We start from the raw sequence: 21,407 nt of genomic DNA on the forward strand, positions 1-21,407 counted from the left end.
GTTGCCACAATAAGAGAAATGGCTGGGGCTGTAGAAATATAATTGATAAAGATTGTACCCTATGGTCAAACTCTGATCAACTACAAAGGGAGACACGATTATCTACAATCGATAATACCAGCTCAGAATTTTAAAAACATGATTATTTTGACATCAGGTGGCAAGGCAATATTGATTCATGTGGAACACAGTAGAGGACTGGTGGACAATGAAATATCAAATGGTAAAAAAAGTGGCATTGCTATATTTCCCTCAGCCACTCTTAGTTAAAAGTTTGACCAGATCCATAGTGAGGACTTTCTGCAGTTAATATTATCACACTTTAGTTGAATCTATATATTTATTGCTCTCTGGTGCATGTGTGTTCGTGTGTTTAAAAATTTAATATACTGTTCATTTTATACTGTGTGCTCATTCTTAATTATTTACAATTAAATAGAAATTATAGAGAAAAGTCAATTAATTAAAGGGCTCATTTGAGAATTGTTAAGAAGGGTCACATTAACATTTGCACTTAAGTTCTAGGTGCATGGGTAGGTGGGACAAACTGTGATAGACAGGAGTAATCAAAGACTTGTTTCTCTCTGAGGACACACCTAGCCTTCCAGACCTCAGAATTTGATAGAGAATCTGAAAGGAACTCTTTTCAGGTAGCTTACTTGGTCAGCATTGGTTTCTCATCATTGACTGGGGTGACCTCTGCTGAAATGGTTTTAAGTATCTTATGTTTCCCATCCGACAATTGGATTGTAAAGTCATCAGCAAGGTTCTCTGAGTCATCATGTACATACATCAGCCTCATTCCTGGAAAAGGAAAAAAGAGAGAAAGTAAACCTTTCTTATATGATTGGGCGATTCCAAAACATGTCACAAATAATTGTTTTAATTTCCAAGACATTGGTATTCACAGGAGATCATTAATCAGTGCAACAGGGTGAAATTAAACTGTTTTATATAGTAAGAGTATCCTCTTAGTTCATTAAAAATCCCTATTTAAATACTTTAGCATTTGATAAGGTTCTTATTTAAAATCAATGAGGAAAGGATATATTAATAAACTACATGAGAACAAAGGTGCCAAGGTGCTGAAATGAAATAGAAAATTAGCTCATTACTTGGGAAAAATTATAGTTAGGTCCCTACCTCAAGTAAAAAAACCAAAATAAGTTCTAGATGAATAAAAATTTAAATTAAAACTATTTTTTAAAACTTATATAATATTTATATGGAAATGCAAAGAGCCCCAAAAAGCCAAAAACAATCTTGAGAAAGAAGAAGCACTTTGGAGGGCTCACAATTTTTTATTTCTGTACTTAAAAACATAAATTAAAAGGCAAATAAAATATGAAAAACCTTGTTCGTAACATGTGACAAATATAGAACACTAATATTTAATTATCTCTTATAAATCAATATGAATTGATGAAAAAATGGGCAAATGACATTATCAGGCAATTCAAAAATGGTGAAACATATATGGTCAATAAAAATAAAAATAGTTTCAATTTTACTCATAACCTAGAAATTTCAAATCAAGATAACAATGAGAGACTATTATTGACTATCAAATTTGCAAAGATTTTTAAAATAATATTATTGACTAGGAAATAGGCATGCTATGCATATAGTGGCCATGGCCATTCTCCCCTAAAAGTATTATAAATGCCAAGTAATCTCATTATAAAAATTTATGAAAAAGAAATACTAAGAGATGTATGCCAAGATTTTTGTTATATAAATATATGTAAAATGCTTATTGATATGTAACTTGTAATATCAAGAAATTAAAAGCTATTTGCATATTTAAAAATAGGAGCCAATTGTATGAAGTTATAGTGCAGTGTGCCCATAGAATGAAAACCTGTAGTTAACACAAGCCATGTTTTCAATTTATATTTTAAAAGTAAAAAAGATGCTTAAAATAATTAATCATAAACAGATTACATAATATGTTAGCAGTTTTATAAGTTCTATATTTTGGGTGACGGGGAATGTGTGTGAGAACATACTAAAGTTTAAAAAAATGTAGCCATAAATGAACCAAAACTAAAATAGAGGTGAAAATCTAATCTCTGAGATAAATATTAAAATATTAATTTATTTTTATTTAATATTTAATTTATTTAATATTAAAATATTAATTTATATGAACAACTTTTATTTCTTTCTTTAAAATGATTGTATAGTACAAACTTCACACAACACATATATAATTATTTAACCTAACAGTAACCACTGAATGTTATTTTTTTAAAACTGACTTTTTTGAGAGTAAAACTTGAATTATTATTCCTTTTGTCTGTGTTATATTGTATTATTTGCTACACATGGCTTTATTTGGTAATATCATTTAAGCTCCAGAATTTGTATCTTTGCAACTGATAAAAACTGAGAAGTGTGTGAATTAACCTTTCATATTCAAACATGAAATTACATTATACAAGTGTTACAAAACTGACCTTGGGGCAGAGAGCTTACATTCTCCTGGGGGGAGGTGGGGGAATGAAAAGGCACTGGGAAGCGTTGGCCGAGTGCTACAGGGAAGCGCAGAAAAGGCATGGCTGGCAGGTCTGGGTGGGCTGCGAGGAGGCTCTGAAGGCCCAGAATTGGCCAGCCCTGCAAAGGAGGGGGGGACCCTCCAGGCTGGGGAAGCGACACATGAAGACAGGAAGGAGGGTGCCAGTCGGCAGCAATTCTAGAACCACACACTTTTCTCAAAGATTTAAAAGTATTTTTATATATAGCAAATGGGCTCAGATCGATTTTTTAAATGAGTAATTAAAAAGATAATTCAGGCTACTATTCCAATGTGTCATTTCCTTAGGGAGGAAATTATCTCCTCAAAGAATAATAAATTATTATATATATGGTTCAAATGTGGAAATTTTGGCAGATAAATCGCTTCAAATTTAGTTCCGTGATCTCAATAGTTTTAAAAAGGAATTTTTAATTATGACATTAAAAGCTTGAGCTAAAATACCAAAAATCACATATATAATTTTTACTGATGCTCTAAAAGTGAAAGAAAACATTTTGTTTCCTTTCCAATTACCCACTATCTTTAGCTGGATCTTCATGCCCTACATTAATGCAGAGCCAAGAGAAAATCCTTGAGGGGTAAATGCATAAAGTAGGTAAATGCCATTTCTTTACTTCATGTGTCTGTGATTTATTAATGTCTTTTGCGGGTTAAATTATTAAGGCAATACCAAACAAATGAAAGAGGAACGCGGTATACCGTTTCTGAGAAGTTCCATGGAAAAGTTGTGAACAAGCTTGTGCTTCTGGCCGGGGCGGGCGGGCTGCTCAGGCCGAGGAAAGTCCTCGCTGAGCGCGCCGTGGATCAGGAGCCCATGGCGAGGTGCGTGAATGATGCGGAACAGCAAGGGGTCCTCGGGGACGTCCAGGTCGGCGGCCCTGATGACGGAAGAATCCAGCTCTTTCATCTGACCTTCGCACACCTGAACGACCACAAGTCAGAAAAGTCAGCTGCGTGCAGATCAAACTGGTCTGCCTTTTGGCCACCTGCTCGAAAGAAATGATGTTAATTTATCCTGTTGCAAATTTTCCATGAGATTTCTGTGTAATGAGTCCGAAATATTGCTGGTTTAACATAATCTTAGAAGACAAGAATAAATCTTTTAATCTCTCTCTTATTTTTGCTGAAGATTTTAAAACACTTTAATCATTTCCATGATAGACAAAAGATACTGTGTGAGACAGAAAGAGAGAGAGAGACTGTATGTGTGAGAGTGTTTGTGTGTGTGTGAGAGAGTGTGTGTGTGTGTGTGTGTGTGTGTATAAAATTTCATAATTCAAAAGTTGGGGAAAAGGCAACGAAAGACATTTGCTTTATAGAAGTCACAGAGAAGTTCACTTGTAAAACTAAGCGTAGACAGACCCTTCACCTTCAGATCCTAGTCTGTGACTTTAACCTCCTGGACTTTGTTCCTTTTATAATTCTTATGTTTCTGTTTTAGAAACGGCACAAATATCTGCTAGACACACTGGGCATATTTGGTGTTTAATTTTTGTCATTACAGGAAAAACTTCTGTACTTCAATTGAAACCAACAATTGAGGAGGGTGCTTCTGGATGCATTGCAGTGTAAATTCTAATTCTGGGTCCTTCCCCAGAATTTCTCCCCAGTCTTCACACTTCTAATTATTCTGAACTACCTTCCCCCAATCTCACAGCCCACGTCAGGCTTCCTACTCCTTTAAGCACAAACAGAACTGAGTATTTTTTATTTCATGTAGGATCTAGTCATTTAGAACTTCACATGGTACTTAGCTGTCTTGCTCTTCTTTTTCTTACAGTAAGAATAAAGAAAATAAAAAATATTTGTTTTCTATTTTGAAATACAGCAAGATATAATTTAAAAGTGTATCGATTTAACATTGCTTATGGGGAATCTGCAATGTCCCTTTGCTACATTTTGTGGGGAATATAAATATTCTAAAGAATCTATGTTAGATGGAACTGTGAAGGCCTGTCCATCAATAATTATAACTCAAGGAAGAAAACATCTAGTGCACTAAATATGGGTAAATAAGAAGTGCAAAAGGGTGGAGAGACCAGGAATGTCGTTATGGCCGAATGGGCATTTTAGCCTTAATATATATGTGGTTTAAATTTGTGAAAATGCCCATTCTCTTCAGTCTCTCCTATTGACTTTAAAGGGAGCCTTCCTGCAACCACTTTTCACTAAATTTGCCTAAAGAAGAATCACTTGTCACATCTGATACCTGGGCTAAAATTATGCTTTTTTAAAAAAAAATCTAGCCCTACTTATTAAGAATGAAGATGGCATCAAAATTTAATGCACAATGATATAATTACGAAATCATCTTTGATGGTAACTTGTCTTTTTTTCCAAGAAATTTAATAAAGCAACCTAAAAATATGTTCTAATTTCCTTCTTCATAGAGCTTGGGATTCCCGGACTCGCTATATGGCAAAAACGGTAAATCAGTTCACAAGATGACTGGGAAATTTTATTGAAAAAATGTGGAATTCTTTTTTGGCCCATTTAATTGTTTATTGAGATTATAAATAAAAGGTTTAGATCAATATACACAAAATGCACATATTCACTAGTAGACAGATTTGAAATGGATTATAACTTAAACTAAAACCTCACTTTTTTTGCACGTTGCATACAACTTGATGGAAGCCCAGCTACCTACAAAATAAATATACTTTTTTGACAGGAAAAAAAAAAAAAATGGCCCGGCTGGGTGTGGCTCAGCGATTGAGCATCAACCTATGATCCAGGAGATCTAGGTTTGATTCCCATTCAGGGCAAATGCCCAGGTTGCGGGCTTGATCCCCAGCAGCGGGCGTGCAGGAGGCAGCTGATCAATGACTCTCATCATTGATGTTTCTCTCTCCCTCTCCCTCTTTCTCCAAAATCAATAAAAAACATTAAAAAAAAGAAAAAGAAAAGAAAAGAAAAGAAAAGAAAAGTAAATGACTATTCTTTTAAAAATCACTTGTAGCTTAAAGCTAGCTCTGCTAATAACACACAGGGCTCCACATCTGTTACTCTTCAATAGTTTCTCTAAGGAATGCTCGGGTAGAAAGAATGCTTACTTTCAGAGAAGAGCAAGGGACTATTTCTCAGTGGCCTAATTAGTTCAGAAACCCCAACCCTAAATCCTAGATAGATACAAGACAATAGAGGTAGGTGGAGTAGAAATGATTTATAGATTTTTTTTCTGTCTCCTAATTACATAAGTGAGCTTCAGAGAAATCCATGTTCCAACTGAAGGGGAAAGGAAGTACCTGGCACTCAAATCTCACAGTGGGGCAGTTCTCATATACCATAAAGATTCAGTGGAAAACAAAATCAAAGGAAGACTCTTACATTTAGAATCTGATGATTTTTAGTGAAAAATAAGTTATGGTAATGGTTTCAAAATAGGTAATATTTGGTCTGGTCAAGGTCAGAAAAAAGATGACAAACATAACAATGACAATAATCCAAATGGCACCTATTTACTGAATCAACTACGTGCATGAACATCTTGATCATCATGGCTACCCCTAAGAAGATTTGCTATACATTTTGCACATCAGGAAACAGAAGCATAGAGAAATAACTTAGCCCAAACCCTGTGACTAGTAAATAGCAATACCCAACTTCCTATTATTCCAAAGTCTGGGCTCATCCATTTAATCAGAACTTATTATATGTATGTCTGGATTAAATCATCATATACAAAAAATGGAAGTGTTTATAAATAATTCTATGCTGGCACAAAAAATTCTTCAACATACATAATTAGTTATTCTTTAAAGTAGAGAACAATAGGTATAATATGGTCCCTGATTTGTAAGTAAAAACATACAGAAAAATCGCGCACACACACATAAACATCACTGGCACTGCATAGACATTTTTGGTGGTATTAATTACTAAAATCTCAATTGATGGAGAATGACTTATGGGTAGTAGCTGTTGAAAAGGGAGAATTTCATATTTCACTGTATATGTGTGTCAACATTCTAACTTGTTTAATAACATACATTTATTATTATTATTTAAAAGATAACAAGTGTTATCTGAGGGGTGATATTATGGGCCATTTTAACTATATATATCTAAATTCTTAAAGAAAACTAACAAACGTGTCTTTTTGTTTGTTTTTTTTTATATATATTTTTTAGTATTTTTTTTTACTGATTTCAGAGAGAGGAAGGGAGAGGAAGAGAGAGAGAAACATCAATGATGAGAGAAAGTCATTGATCGGCTGCTTTCTGCACGCCCCCTACTGGGGATAGAGCCTGCAACTGGGGCAGGTGCCCTGATGGGAAATCGAACAATGATCTGGTTCATAGGTTGATGATGCTCAACCACTTAGCCACACCAGCTGGGCAACAAATATTAATATATAAAAACATTTTAAAAACTGCATAAAAAGAATGGTCCAAATTGTATTTTTTATTTCATATACTTTTATAAGTAGCTATATTTTTTAAAAGATGCCTGTAGTTTGTGAGTGAAGAGTCTTTGCCATTATAGCACTCGTGAAGACGGTGTGGTGTGGACAGACTACTTGGGTGCAAATTCCTTCTGTGCCACTTACTTACAAGCTCTGTGATACTGGACCACTTAGTTAACCTCTTTATGCCTCACCTTTTCAGTTACTAAATGGCAATAATAATACCATCACCCTAAAAGCCTATTGTGAGGATTAAATAAAAATACATGTAAGGGGTCTGGAATACTACCCACAACCTAGTAAGTATTTATGATATATATATGCAGCTATAATTGCATCCATGCATTTGCTATATGTTAGCAGTTATTATTATTATCATCATGATTATTAGAATAATATTGTTCAAGTGAGTGCATTACATGACATCTGTTACTTCCATCCCCACTCTTTATCAACTTGATGTATTAAGTACACTTGAGCCAGTGTAAATTAACGAGGTAAAAAAAAATCAGAAAATGATAAGAGAGAAACAGAAAATTCTGATCTTACAGTAATATTCTGCACCACAAAGTCAGGAGCTTCATCATTTGTGGGGTTGATTATAACGTAAAATGGTATCTCTGAGGAGCGGTGCTTCCCATCTGTGACATACACCGTGAACTGGTCGGCCGTGGGTTCCATCCTCAGGTGCCTGGACTGCACATAGTTAATATGCAAAGCCTTCATGTCTTTCCACTGAAATGAAGCTAAAACCCACCAAGAGTAAGCCGGTAAATAAGAAAAGCATTTTTTCCAAGCTACTAGTCCTTAATCCTTTAACAAGAGATCATGGCAGTTGACCTAAGAATCAGCTATCAGGGGCTGCTACAATGACTGTCAACTGTCAACAGAAAAACTGATATCCATAAATCCTAACGAAGGGTTAGAATTTGCATGGAGAACAGAAGGGTAATAACTGCTAATGAGGATGTGTAGGGACTTCATAACCATTCTTCATATACGTGCGTCAATGAAACCTTCTCTTGATTAAAACAACTTCTGTATGAGCAGTTCTTGCATTGCTCTATTTAAGAGGCCATTTCTCTGCCTTCACCAGAAACTAAGGAAGTCCCTGTACCATCTCTGGCAGAGGGTAAAGACACGGAGCCAAATGTTTGCTAAGCCATGAGCTGAGTTGAGTGTGGGCTGTGCAGACAATCTACCCTTTATGGACTTACATAACCTCTCCTGGGGCTTCAGTTTTCTTGTTTATATATTAGTTTTCTCCTGACAGAGGGTTTAATCATGTAATTTTTAAAAATACCACAATAAGGTTAGTTAACACATCATTCATCTCACATAATTACCATTTTGTGGTTGGGGCTGTGAGAACAGGAAAGGAGACTCTCAAAGCGACTTCTAAATATACAATGACTATTGTTAACCACAGTCCCCAAGCTGTACCTTAGAGTCCTAGAAATTATTCATTTTCGTAAGTGAAATTTCCATTTATTTGGAAGTAAACTTGCATGCATGGGAAATTTCAAAGTTAAAATGAAAAATAATAATATTCAAAAGTATCAGTTATAACAATTCCTTAAATGTACATGGTACTTTCAACATTTTTTTAAATCCCTACCCAGTTATTGAGCCTGATCGAGCCAGTAAGATCCATAAACAGGTTGAGTTGTTGCTGGTCACGAAACTGACTTACCTATACTTATGCCCATATTGCTTTTTTCAAAACCCACAGAAGGGAGGGTGTTTTCAAGATAGCCAAACTGGGGAGGGGAAGTCAAAACAAACTCCAAGTCATCTGCTGCAGTGTCAGGGTCAGCGGCTGACAAATGGTTAATGGTGAGGGCTGCTGAGAAACCCTCATCTACCACGAACATGGTACCTGCATACAAATAATAGCACAATTATGACTTAGCGTGAAATCCTCTAATCAGAATAGTGAGGACAAAGGGAGTGATTGAAATTCCAATTCAGAGAAGTCTCTCCTATGCAAATATACTTCCATGGGAGATGTTTATTTCCTTTGGCATAATTCTCCTTGCAGTGAAAATATTCAGGGGTAATGGGTGGAATTTAATTTGACTTATGGAATTATATTTTTTGTCTTGTACAAGCAAGCCAGACAATAATGGAAAGACAGCAGAAATACTAAACGCTCCAGTACAGCCCTTAGGTCATTCTCAAGGAACTCTGATTTCCCTTGCGTCTCTATAGCAGTGACAAATGAAAATAAGAATTGCCAAACTGTTTTAATGATAAGCCACTAAATGTGGTTTATGTACTCTTCAAGATCAGTTGTTACCTCTGTTTGTCAGACTGTTAATTGCCTGCAAGCTATTATGAATTGCTCATAACCAACGTTTTTTTCATGCCTTGGTGCTTAATTATCCTGTAGGGACAATGCTTTCTTTCCAGAACATTGCTTGGGAGATAGTTTGCAAATTTCAATAACATTCATACATATGCTTGTATTTTTTTTCTGAGAGACGGAACATATACATAATGCTTATGAAGAGATGACTTTCTAAAAAGCAAATAAGGTTAAATGTATATAAATGGTCTCTCTGGTATACTCATTCTGCTCTAATAGCAATTATTATGGATAAAATAAATTTCTCTCTCTCCAGCAGGCATATAGTATTTTCCCATGTGAAATAAAACCAGAATATTTGAGGATTCCAATGCTGTCCTCATTCCAACACGCCACACACACACACACACACTCGCATGCACACACTTGCATGCTCTCTCCATACAGAATTATCTAAATTTTTAAACAAGTAAATTATTTTGCCCTATAACATTTTATAGATCTGGGATTTTCCATAAATTTGTATTTGTATTAAGGCAATTACTAGAGGCAGTTCTATATGGCGGTTTTCTATTCTGACTATAAGTTAAGTGCATTATTTCACTGAACCCCGGGTATTAGACTGGGTGAGATAACAAGACTTTTAACAGAAAAATCATTGTCACCTATTGCAATTGAAGGCGGCTGGTTGTCCACTGGATGCACTGTGATGTTGAGATCATACAGCGGAAAGGACCCATGAAGAGGAACAGATGGATGAGGTCCGTTGTAGCAACAGCCATTCACAAAAGGACCTGCTTCTTCATCCGAAACCACTATCGTAATGGTGTCATAACAAGGCGCCAGGCCAATCTCACCACCTGGAAGACACAACTGTAGCTGAGATCTGACTTTTTAAAAATATAGAATGCCAAGGTGAAATCTACTCAAACCTCTTCTACAAGCACAGAGTGTCAAGGAAAGGAACCTACGTGGCTAAAATGCGAAATTCAACTTTATCATTATGAAATTAAATGGAGTCATGAAAATAATGCAAAAATGCTTGCCCATCTGGGGCCTTCGGTGAGATCCCTGCCAGATACCTATCACCATACAGAGGGGCAAAACGGGGCTAACAGGGAACAGACATGAAACTGGACGAGTGACGGTTTCATCCTTCCCTCATAATTGTTCGGTGTTAGGACCACCTCAGGAAGAGCAGGAGGCACCCCTGTCCCTTTGGTAGTTGTCTGCCCATTAGCATCAACCACATAGTGTTCCAAGAAACAGAAGGACGTGGCTAGGTGAGGCACAAAGGTAATCCACATTTTTGTCATTTGTTCTGGTATTTTCCTCCTTATGCAATAGCCAAGATAGTAACAAAACAAGAACAGCACCTGGGGAAGAAGTGACATTTGTTTTCACTTTCTTTTCACTCTTTAGGGCGTACACCTATGAGTTTCAAAATACCCCCACTTAGGTAGGGAGGGGGAGGGAAGCTTAGGTAGTTTATCAGGGAACAGGACAATCAGCTCTTGGGTTACTAACAGCACTGAAGTGCGAGTGTTCACTATCCGGGGGACAGAAAATTCACCAGGCATGCTTTGGTACCTCTCATGCATTACTTTGAAAGTGCCAAAGGAGAGGCAATTGTGCTAGAAGTTTTAATGAGACTGGAGCACAAAAGATCAGAACAGCATCGCTTTTTCACAAGACACATGGAGCACATCTCTAGAGTGTGGTGCTTGGCATTATTTTTCCTGTTTGAAAAAAGACTAGAAAAAATTCAGAGATGATACTATTGAGCAGACAAATGATTAAATAATGAGAAACGTGTTTTAAGGAAAAATAGTCTTGAAGTTGAGAGAATTAGAATTAAACAGCTAGCCTTCAATCTTAGAAAAAGTAACAGATAAGAGGCCTATCAACTATTAATATACATAAAAATCAAATTGGCTTAAAGTATATTTATTCATCATCCACTCAATAAATATATATTAAATATGTAAAGCCTAATATGTGACAATTAGTGCTCTGGGTACTTTAGTGAAGAAAGGAAGACATTTTGAAAATATCAAAAGAATGTCAAATGTCAAAAGACCTACTATGTGTCAGGCACTGACAGTCTAATTATAGAAAAAAATGCAGTTTGCTTAGGATATCACAGATGTGTGTATTAAATGGAACTATATGAAATTGCCACCACTGAGCCAATTTTTACCTATCAAATGGAAAATACATATATCTCAGCCTGATCTGTACAAGGTGCCGAGGGTGAAGAAGATGAGAGTATTGGCTGACACAGACATGAGGGCAGGGCACACATGCCAGAGAGTCAGAGAAGTCTTTCCAGATAACATTCCTGGCTTTGTATTGAGCGTTACGTAAGGCAAAGACCTGGAATCTGGGAAAGAGAACCTATAGGGAGAGGGAATCAGAAAGAGAAATGGAAAAATCATTCCAGGAAGGGAAGACAGCTTTTCAAAAAAGCAAATGCAGTATATTCGGTAACTATAACTTCAATATAATGGAAGCATAGGAAACATTTTCAGGAAGAGCTGGAAAAGCAGCTTGAACATCACGCCACGAAAATACTCCAACCCAGGTGGAAGAATTCTTTACCCTGAAATAAAATATAGTCTAAGGACAGGGATTTATACTTAAAACTCTTAATCATAGTGGTATTTAAGAGAAAATTATTTAATGACTTCATGTTTGATATTGGGAGAATAGCAAATTAATAATGTGCTTTTATATCATAAACTATTATTCATTTATTAAGCTTATGTTTATAATCACTTTTAATATCTAATAAATATTTTAAACCGTTTTGGTGATAATTTAAATGAAAAAGGTAATTTATAAAACTGTAGATACAACATGATTGCAACTATGCTAAAAATTATGATTAGAAAAGGAAATAAAAAACTTTAATACTGAAATGTTCAACAGCGATTCTTTGACAAGTAAATAAGGTGATTTTTTCAAAACTTCAGAATAGTTTTCCATACTTTCCAATTTTTCTGCAGTAAGCATGTATTATGAACGTAACATAGAAAGCAAATATAATAATGGTGACAAAATTATTCTCAGGTGGGCCTTATAACCAATATGTAGACAAGAGTTAGGCCACTGAACCCAGATCTTACAATACTGTGGTTCTTTATACAAATTTTGGCAAAGTGTGAAATAACTACCGATTGAGTAATTAAATAAACATCATAAAACAACATAATACTTAAAAAAGTAAACACCTTTTGAATATAGTTTTTCTTCTAACTTAATAACATAGCAAAAAGAGAAAATCCATTTGAAATAATTTGTCCCAATGTCCTTCTAGATCTTATGAAACAATTAGTTACAGCCCCTTACACGGCTATTACATTAGAAGAGATTTATAAATGTGTATATCTGTTGTTTAGCACCTGGAACAAGGCACTGGGAGAGAAGAACACATTCATCTCTCACTAATTTACCTTTGCTTCATGAGCCCGCCAAAGATGTTAAAATTATGTAGCAAACAATAATCGTTGGTCTTTGGATCCCTTTCTGCCAGCCTATTTGAAATCTACTGGGGAAATATAAAAGAAGTACCTAGTTGTGAACTTTTGAGAGATACTGAAAGACATCAAGCACCTGGACGATGCTCCCAGGATAAGAAATTAACTAAATAAACCTTACCTAAGACTAAACATAGATAAAAAGATAAGAAGATACCATTTAAAGAAAAAAAATTGTCTGGGAGTGATTAAAATGTGCCATACTAACTAACTGGCAAGAGACAACTGGTATCCTAATACATCACTGTTTTCCAAAGTACATATACAAATATTATTTCCAAATGTTTTCTCCCATTTCCAATTTATTTTTCAGCTATCTCAATCCTCCCTCCTGGAGTTCCCTCCCCACCCCTCACTGCTTGCATTCTCTCTATATCTCCTCAAATAAGAAAATGATTTGAATTCTGATACCTCTTATTTCCACTACCACCCCCTTGGCCTACGTATCTAATCGTACTTCCCTCATGGAATGTACAGGTCAGCGAGGCATACGGGTGAGTAAATATGGAATGGAAATAGAGTGCAATGAAAGGGAGTTAGGAAGTATATGGTGTCATTACTGAGGAAGTGTCCCCAATCCAGAATTCAGATGTGCAAGGGGTGATGAAGTGCGGATGTATCACAGGGTCATTTTTGCATGTGAATGGGTTCGTCTACTCATTTAAAGGAAAAGTCCTTCCCAACAGGGTCTGGATTATACTCCTTTGTAGCTGACAGTGCCTAGTACTGTGCCTTGCAGATATCAGATGGTGAATTAATAAATATCTCCCTTATTTGAACATTTTACATGGGAACACATGCCACCTGGGTAAAGATATAATGTGATGCCGGAAACGTAAGCCTGACACTAATCATCAAGCATTTGCTGTGTCTCTCATCTGTGTCCACCACTGCCGTGTGCTGTGGACGAGTCACACAAAGCCTAAGACTTCATCTGTGCTTCTCAGAAACTTAAAAGGCAGGTTAGTTACTTGTTAGCAACTAGACGGTGGTCAGTAAACTTCTAAAATTAATAATGTAATTATCTTCAGGAGTTTACTTCAGATGTTTCTGCTATGATGTCATGATTTATGAACCCAGAGGCTGTGATGGTCAAATAGAGTCATTGTCCAATTGACCAAAAAGGGGGTGAGGATGACCCCAGAGAGACTGAAGATCTATGTGCGAGCGTCATGAACAGAGCAGCAGTAACGCTTCCTCCTTTTCTACTCTGAAATTCACTATATTACTGAGATCAGAAATCCTTCTAAGGATGGTGACCCTACTGAGCAATGGGATACAGGCTGCTGCTGCTGCTTTCTCCAGAAGCGAGCACTCAGACTGTTGGATCATTGGAGCCTATAGTAAGGAGTGGGGCTAAGACTCTGCCCTGCGACTTACATTCCCTCACTCAAAACTAGTCACAGTGCTGTCACTTACCTGTATGTTTGTACGTCACAGCCCCTGAGATGACATCTCCCTGAGAGAACTGGTCCACTGTGGCCCCAGCTTTCCTCACCACCCCGTGCTGAGGTTCCCGAGAAATCACAAACATCAGTTTCATGTCATCACTGTCCGCGTCAGTAGCAGAAATGTATTCAGAGGTGATGACCACCTCAGCACCCTCTGAGCAATGCATCCGGGGGTTGAGGTCAGGCTTTAGGATCGGTGGCTCATCATTGACGGGGAACACCTAAGTAGGAAGAAAACAGCATGTTTTCAAGAACAAGAAAGCAATGACAAAGAGCCCAACTGGTAACCCATAGCTCATAGTCACAATGACAGGCATTTTCAATCTTCCTGACACATAAAACAATAGCCATGGAATTTGGCCAAGCAGTTTGTATCTTAACTTTCCCCATATGAACCATCTTGTAAGAAATGACCCACATGAGGGACATTTTAGGTAGGAATGGAAGGGTACAGTTATGGTTTGAGACTCCAATCTCCCATTTGTTTCCAGGCAGACGAAATATAAATGTGATCTAAAGCATCCTTCACCAAGGCCCGTGTTCTCCTTCATTAAATTCACACATATTTCGAGGAAGTCTGGTCCTTGCCGTCTGATGCATTTACATTTCCCACATCAAAGTTATTTATACTTCAAATTACTTAGTGATTACAAAGCTTTCTTCTACCCTCAACTTCCTGCCACCCAGGAAGTTTCTCTGGACCTACAATAAGCAGCAGCTGCATGTCAAACATTTTCAGCTAAATCTGAAACTCCATAACCATCAAATCAATGCCAGGCTTCAACTTGACTCAACATTGTTCTCTTACTGTCATGAAAATAAAGCTCCGAGCAGAAGGGAAAGGAAAGCAACATAGGCTCACACTGGCTCTCAGAATTTGAAAAGATGATGGAGAAATCTGAAAACATTATGTCTTCTAAATGGAAATGTAGGACATGCCTCCTCTGTGTTCACAACAGCAACTTGGTGGATGCTGCAAGTTTATTTATCAAGTCCGGCCTGTGAATACTCTCAGCCCTACATTTCCCTCCCCCATACTCCAGCCAATGGGATCTTTTAAAAGTTGGCCCCCATCGCCCCCATCAAGTCACTACCCTGTGGGAACCTTCAATGGCTTCCCAGCGCTTCCAGGAAACCTTTGGCCTCATCTCATGCCATGGGGTGCCTTTGCCACTCCACTCCCATTTCACCCCAAAACACTGCATTCCTCCCATCTCAGGTGTCTGCACCATCTCTGCATCCTGTCTCTGCCCCCAGCTCTTTGCTCGTCCATCTCCTCCCCCAGGTTACATGTGAATTCCAGAGGGAAAACTTCCTTGACAACTCAGACTCATGTAGGGACTTCTATTATTTATTCTCTTTTAGCACCCCATTTATTTGTAGAACACATGCATATTTTGACTAATTACTTCAGTGATAATCTTTTTAACGTCTGCCTACATCCCTTGCCTAAAAGCTTTATTTGTCATGTTTATCATCATATCCCAAGCATCTAGGATAGGACCTGGCATATAGACGACACTAATTAAATACTTATGGAATAAATAAATAAATGTAACCATGTATATATGCCCTGGTTACCCTGCTATTTAAATAGTCATTAAACTCTACAACAAGTATACATGAAATTATGTTGACACTTTCCTTTACTGTATAGAGGGATGGGGTGATAGAAACCCAGCCTTATTTGTTTAATCAAAGTTTAAAAAAGGAAAATATTCTATTTTCTATTGACTTATTAGGAAACAATATCTTTGTTCAAATCCTCTAAGTGGATTCATTAAAGACCCTCTTTATTATTGTTCTTGACTCAATCAATGAATCTCACCAATACATTCACAACGACCATCTTGCAGTAGCTCACACAATAGCCTCAGCTTCAAATGAATAATAAAGTCCAAAGGCAACAGAATTAAAACATTCCTCCTAGATAAAAAAAATCACACATAATATTCCAAAAATTGCTTGTGCCTCTGATTGCCTTCCAAAAGCCATGCCCTTCTGTCTAAAAAAGAGCAATAAACACATTGTTTTCCCCAAATGCATTGCGTATTGTCATTAATAAGAAGATGGTTGTCCATAGAAAATAGGTAGGGTTGGATTTTTTCACCTAAAATTTGCTTTTCAGGAAAAGTAACTCAGAAAAGCTTTCTCTCTATATAAAAGTCTGCCAGTGAGAAATATATTTTTCTTATTGAAGCTAAAATAACATGCTGCTCTTCAAGGCCCTCATGAGGATTAAGGGGGAAAATGGAAGGAAGGGGCTCTGCACTGTGACTGGCAGGGATAAATACTCAGGAAATCTTGGCCACATGATAATTATAATCACCTGGTAATGTACAGTTGAGGCAGTGGCGAGTAGGAAGGAACACTGGCCTCACTACGAGAGTGGAGGTGCCAGCCCAGGTCTATACAGTCAAGATAATGACTTTGGGCAAGTCACGGAACCTTCTTGGACCTACACTTCCTTCAACATAAAATGGGGATAATTTCTCCCCTGTTACTTCTTAAAACACTAGCTGGATGTGATCATTCTTAATTAGTTATCATTTTTCTTTTTTAAATTAAATTTATTGGGGTGACATTTTTTAATATGATCATATAGGTTTCAGGTGTGGGTTTCTATGTTACAAGATCTGTATATTGCACTGTGTGTCCCAGGACCCGAAGTCAAATCTTCTCCTGTCACCATATGTTAGGGCTTAATTAATTATTAACTATAAAATATCTTACAAACACATTGTTATTATCACAAATAATAATTTCATATCACAAAAATCTGACAAAATTCAAAAACAGAAATAGAACTTCGTATAATAAGAATAATTAGTGGCTCCTCCAGGACCATGATGAGTCTTTTTGAAGACTTTCCTTTGTCACTAACTATAAATACCTGCAAATCCTATGAGTTATGCTTATGGACTTGGGTGGTCACTCAAAAGTGAAACTTGGGGATTCCCATAAGGCCTTTTGGCATGTACTCAACCTTCAAGTGAATATTTTTCCTCATTTGTCAAAAAGGGAGAAATTATCATTTTAAAAACACTTCAGGCAAATTCACAAAGGGATACTACGCATATACAGACAGAGCTTCTTCCAGACTACAGAGAAAACTCTAGTGATGCCAGTCTAACCTGCCCAGCTGCAGGTTGAGTATTACAGCCCAAAAATATTAGAAATAATTTATACATAAAACCAATTGCTTTTTAAGTTAAGTTTATGGATTTGAGGTCAGAGCAGTTCTATCTTTAAATGGACTGGAGAGAGAAACAGATTGCCCATTTCACCCGTACAACTTTGCTGTCTATTGCCTGTCCTGAGACACTGACAGATGTAAGCAGGCATATTCTTCTTTGGAGTCTGTGTGTTTTAAATTCTATCAGGGACTATAAGAAGCTTCCAAATCAGATGTTCTATTTCTATATGAACCAGGGAGGAAACTTTCTACCCACCTCAATGTGTAGAACAAATTCTACTGAATTGGTGCCGTCTGTGACCTCCAAGAGTATGTCATCCTGAAGTACCTCAGATCCATCATGCTGATACCTGTGGGGATGACATGTGTCACTGACCTCTCAAGGCCACTATGAGAGTCCACTGAGATGCCCGACACAAGAGCTCTTACATGGCTTTGGCCATATATTCAATAAATATAAAAAGACGCAACATAGCCTGGCCTGGCGTGGCTCAGTGGTTGAGCATTAACCTAGGATCCAGGAGATCACAGTTCGATTCCCGGTCAGGGCACATGCCCAGGTTGGGGGCTCGGTCCCCAGTCTGGGTGTGCAGGAGGCAGCCGATCAATGACTCTCTCATCATTGAAACTATCTCTCTCTCTTACTCTCCTTTCCTCTCTCTGAAATCAATAAAGATATATATATTTTTTAAATGGAAAAAAACAAAACAAAATAAAACGTAACATAATCATAAAGTCACATATTTAACCACTAAAGTATCCCTGAATGTAAAATTGCTCCACCCTGGAAAAATGTGTTATATGCATTCATAATTTCTCCCCAAATCAAAAAGCAGCACAACAGGAACCAGTTGGTGTGGCTGTCTACTTACGGAAAACACTGGTTGGCGCCAGGTAACAGTAGGCAGGTAAAAGTGGGGCACTGTGTGGATTTTGATGATTCCCCCTCCTCCCCCACTTTTTAAGGGTAATCCTTGCCTGTGCTCTGGGTCTATTCGGCTCTTGTCTAAAACTTTGATCTATAAATTATTTATTGCCTCTCTCCTGCCATTTTCCCTTTTCTATTTACTAGCTCTCTTCCTCCCAATCTATAAAGATTTTAGACTTAAAAATATTTGTCCTTGGTCTAGCCTTGGCCTCCTTTCATTCTCAGTCAAGTTTCTTAAAGAAATTGTCTAATCCTAGACTTTCCACTTACTCTCCAGCCCACTGCAGTGATACATGGTAAGTTCTAAATAGCTGCTGCACTGAGCCAAATTTTTAGCTTATCAACGATCTGTTTAAGATACTCAGTAAAGGAAATAAGACTTAGGAAATTAAATTAGAAGTTCTATTCAAAGCCAGTCACAAAGTACTACATATTATGTGATACCATTTATATGAAATGCCCAGAATGGGAAATCTACAGAGATAGAAAATAGATTAGTAGTTGTCTAGGGCTGGGAAGAGAAGGATGGGGGGTGGCAGATAAAGGGCACAGCACCGCTTTTTGGGGTAATGAAAACATTTCAAAATTGATAATGGTGAGAATTGCCCAAATCTATGATTATACAAAAAGTCACTGAATTGTATACTTAAAATGAGTGAATTGTGTATGTGTGGCATGTAAATTACATCTCAATAAAGTTAGTTAAAAAAAAACAAACAGAAAAGTTGCATTAAAAATAGTATAGTACATTGTGTGTGTGTGTGTATATGTGTGTGTGTGTGTGTGTGTGTGTGTGTGTACATTTACACATGAAAAATTCCAGGGCTAAAATGCATTTTACTCAGGACTAGCCTCCCCATACTCTGGCTAGGGACTCAGGTTTGGGATTCTATGCCAATGGCAGAGAAAGTTCACCTCCCAGCCCCAGTATCCCTCCCACAAGCTGTCTCCTTTATTTTGTCACGCTCTCTGATATTTCTATTAAAAACAGATTGATATGGGATAATGTGCTCATGCTACCTCACCATGCTAAAACTACTAAAAAGGGCAACTGGGTCTAGGAATACACATCCAAAGGCATGGGCTATGGAGTTAAGCAGAACTTCTTTTAAAACCAGACTCCTCCATATACTAGCTAAGTGACCTCAATCTCTTTGTACCTTAGCTTCAACTATAATTGGAGAACAGAACCATCTACCTTGTTGGGTTTGATTGATGTAAAAATTAAGTTTTTAAAAACATAATTGCAAGTCTCTGGAAGAATGCTTGAACTACATGTGCTGGCAAATACTGATCCTTTTATTTTCCTATCCGTCATTCACACCCTAGTAAGAATTACTTAAACAGCTCTCTAACATGTGGCTAAGAGCTGGGATTTCAAAAGAACAGAAAATTTTAATGAGGAAAAGAGTAGTGAAAAGAGATGTAGATATTGGAGATTGAACAATGTAACTAAACTGTGCGATAAAATTGATCTTGTGCACAAATCCTATACCAGCTAACATTCAAGCGTGGAACTAAGCATTTGATGCCTAACACCCCCTACTATACTGTATCAGAAAGGCCAACATTCCTAACATTCCTATCTATAACTTGAACTTGTGAGAAATTAACCAGTATGTTGTTTGAGCCAAACATTGCTTTTGAGTATCTTGCACTGTTTCACAGAGAAGGGTTTTTTTAACTAGATTTTGTAGAAAAGTTTCTTATAAAACCATGAAAGACCAGGTTCAAGGTAAGGGGAACTACTGTAGGACCATGAGTCAGTCTATCCCTGACTGTCAGAAAGCCAACTCCTACTCTATGCCCTATCTACCCAGCCTATCCTAGTTGTTTGCCTGTAAATCCCCATTCCAGTAGAATATAATAAAGTTTACACTAAAGACATCGATAAACAGAATTCTATCCCAGAGTTTCCAGGGTTATGAAACTGGCTTTTCTTAAAGCCAAGTTCAATTATGGAGATTAACCTTACAGATTATTTCAGTCCATATTCATCTAGTTTGACTGTTATCACTTGTGATATGTGCAGTTTCAGCAAATTTAATATTCGTGGTAATAAATTTTCACTGTTTAAATATCCATAAAATCATTCCCATTTGTACAGCAAGCCAGAGGGGAAAAAAATGTCTGGAGGAAAATTAAAATTTTGTCATTTCTAATTTTCAACTGACCCTTGAAAGTATTAGGTGGCATGAAAGTACTTCTGAATGAATTGGACAAACTTCTTTCTTTTACTCTGCCTCACAATTGATCCAGATGGGAGCCAAAGCATAGAAAGAAAAAAAGCCAAGAAATGTTCTAACCTAACTTTTAAGGCATGGAGGTCTCCCCAAGAAAATGTGCCCCCTGCGTTCAAAGGAAATCCATTCAGCTCCACCCTTCCGTGCTGGGGCAGCCTCTGTGGGGAGAGGTAGATATTGTCCAGTTTGGTGTCCACATCGGACACCAGAATGTGCTCTGTGCTGATAACGCAGTGACCTCCCTCCGCCACTCTCAGGGGGATGGTGAGCACCTGGAAAGAAGGAAAGAAACATTTTGAGCCTTGTTCCATGAGTATCCCTGAAGACAGAGCTCATTAAATTAATAAAAAAGTTACAGTACCATATTCACCTGTTAAATAATTTTTCAAGAACATGGTAAAAGAGTCAAGCTCAGAGCTGAACATCTCAGCTGAAAAATACTGTTTACTATAAAGGCTTCCGATTCTAAGCAATGATGGATACAAAGAAGCAAGGCAGGTCTATAAACCTGAAAATATCTACATTTCATTGCCAGACCCTGTACAGTAAAAGCAGCAGATCGGTTACCATCAGTGGAGCTAAAATGAGAAAATAACATTCATCATCACGTCCCCACCTACCATTGCTCAACACATATACCCTAATCTAAAACTGAGCAAACCTATATCAAATTCCCTTATAGAAAACAATCTCTTTTTTTCAACCTAAAAATTCTTAAAGACTTGGGAAATCAATTGGAGTTTTAAACATCAGTTATCGTATTTTAGAGATGGAAGTAGGTCAGAATTTTAAGGT

General features: G+C 37.2%; 1 protein-coding gene across 1 annotated transcript in view; it reads right to left on the reverse strand.

Annotated features, from left to right (window-relative positions):
* FREM1 (FRAS1 related extracellular matrix 1) overlaps positions 1 to 21,407 on the reverse strand; it is a 140,600-nt gene that overhangs the window by 59,844 nt on the left and 59,349 nt on the right. Inside the window, exons 15-22 of the mRNA XM_081150887.1 lie at positions 20,676 to 20,884; positions 17,698 to 17,791; positions 14,214 to 14,466; positions 9,921 to 10,115; positions 8,641 to 8,826; positions 7,497 to 7,693; positions 3,239 to 3,461; positions 660 to 804 (exon numbers count right to left, since the gene is read on the reverse strand). Of these exons, the coding sequence (XP_081007013.1) occupies positions 660 to 804; positions 3,239 to 3,461; positions 7,497 to 7,693; positions 8,641 to 8,826; positions 9,921 to 10,115; positions 14,214 to 14,466; positions 17,698 to 17,791; positions 20,676 to 20,884 (1,502 nt within the window). The remainder of the gene's footprint in view (positions 1 to 659; positions 805 to 3,238; positions 3,462 to 7,496; positions 7,694 to 8,640; positions 8,827 to 9,920; positions 10,116 to 14,213; positions 14,467 to 17,697; positions 17,792 to 20,675; positions 20,885 to 21,407) is intronic.

The sequence above is a fragment of the Miniopterus schreibersii genome (assembly GCF_964146895.1).
Source record: "Miniopterus schreibersii genome assembly, chromosome: 11".
Taxonomy (NCBI): domain Eukaryota; kingdom Metazoa; phylum Chordata; class Mammalia; order Chiroptera; family Miniopteridae; genus Miniopterus; species Miniopterus schreibersii.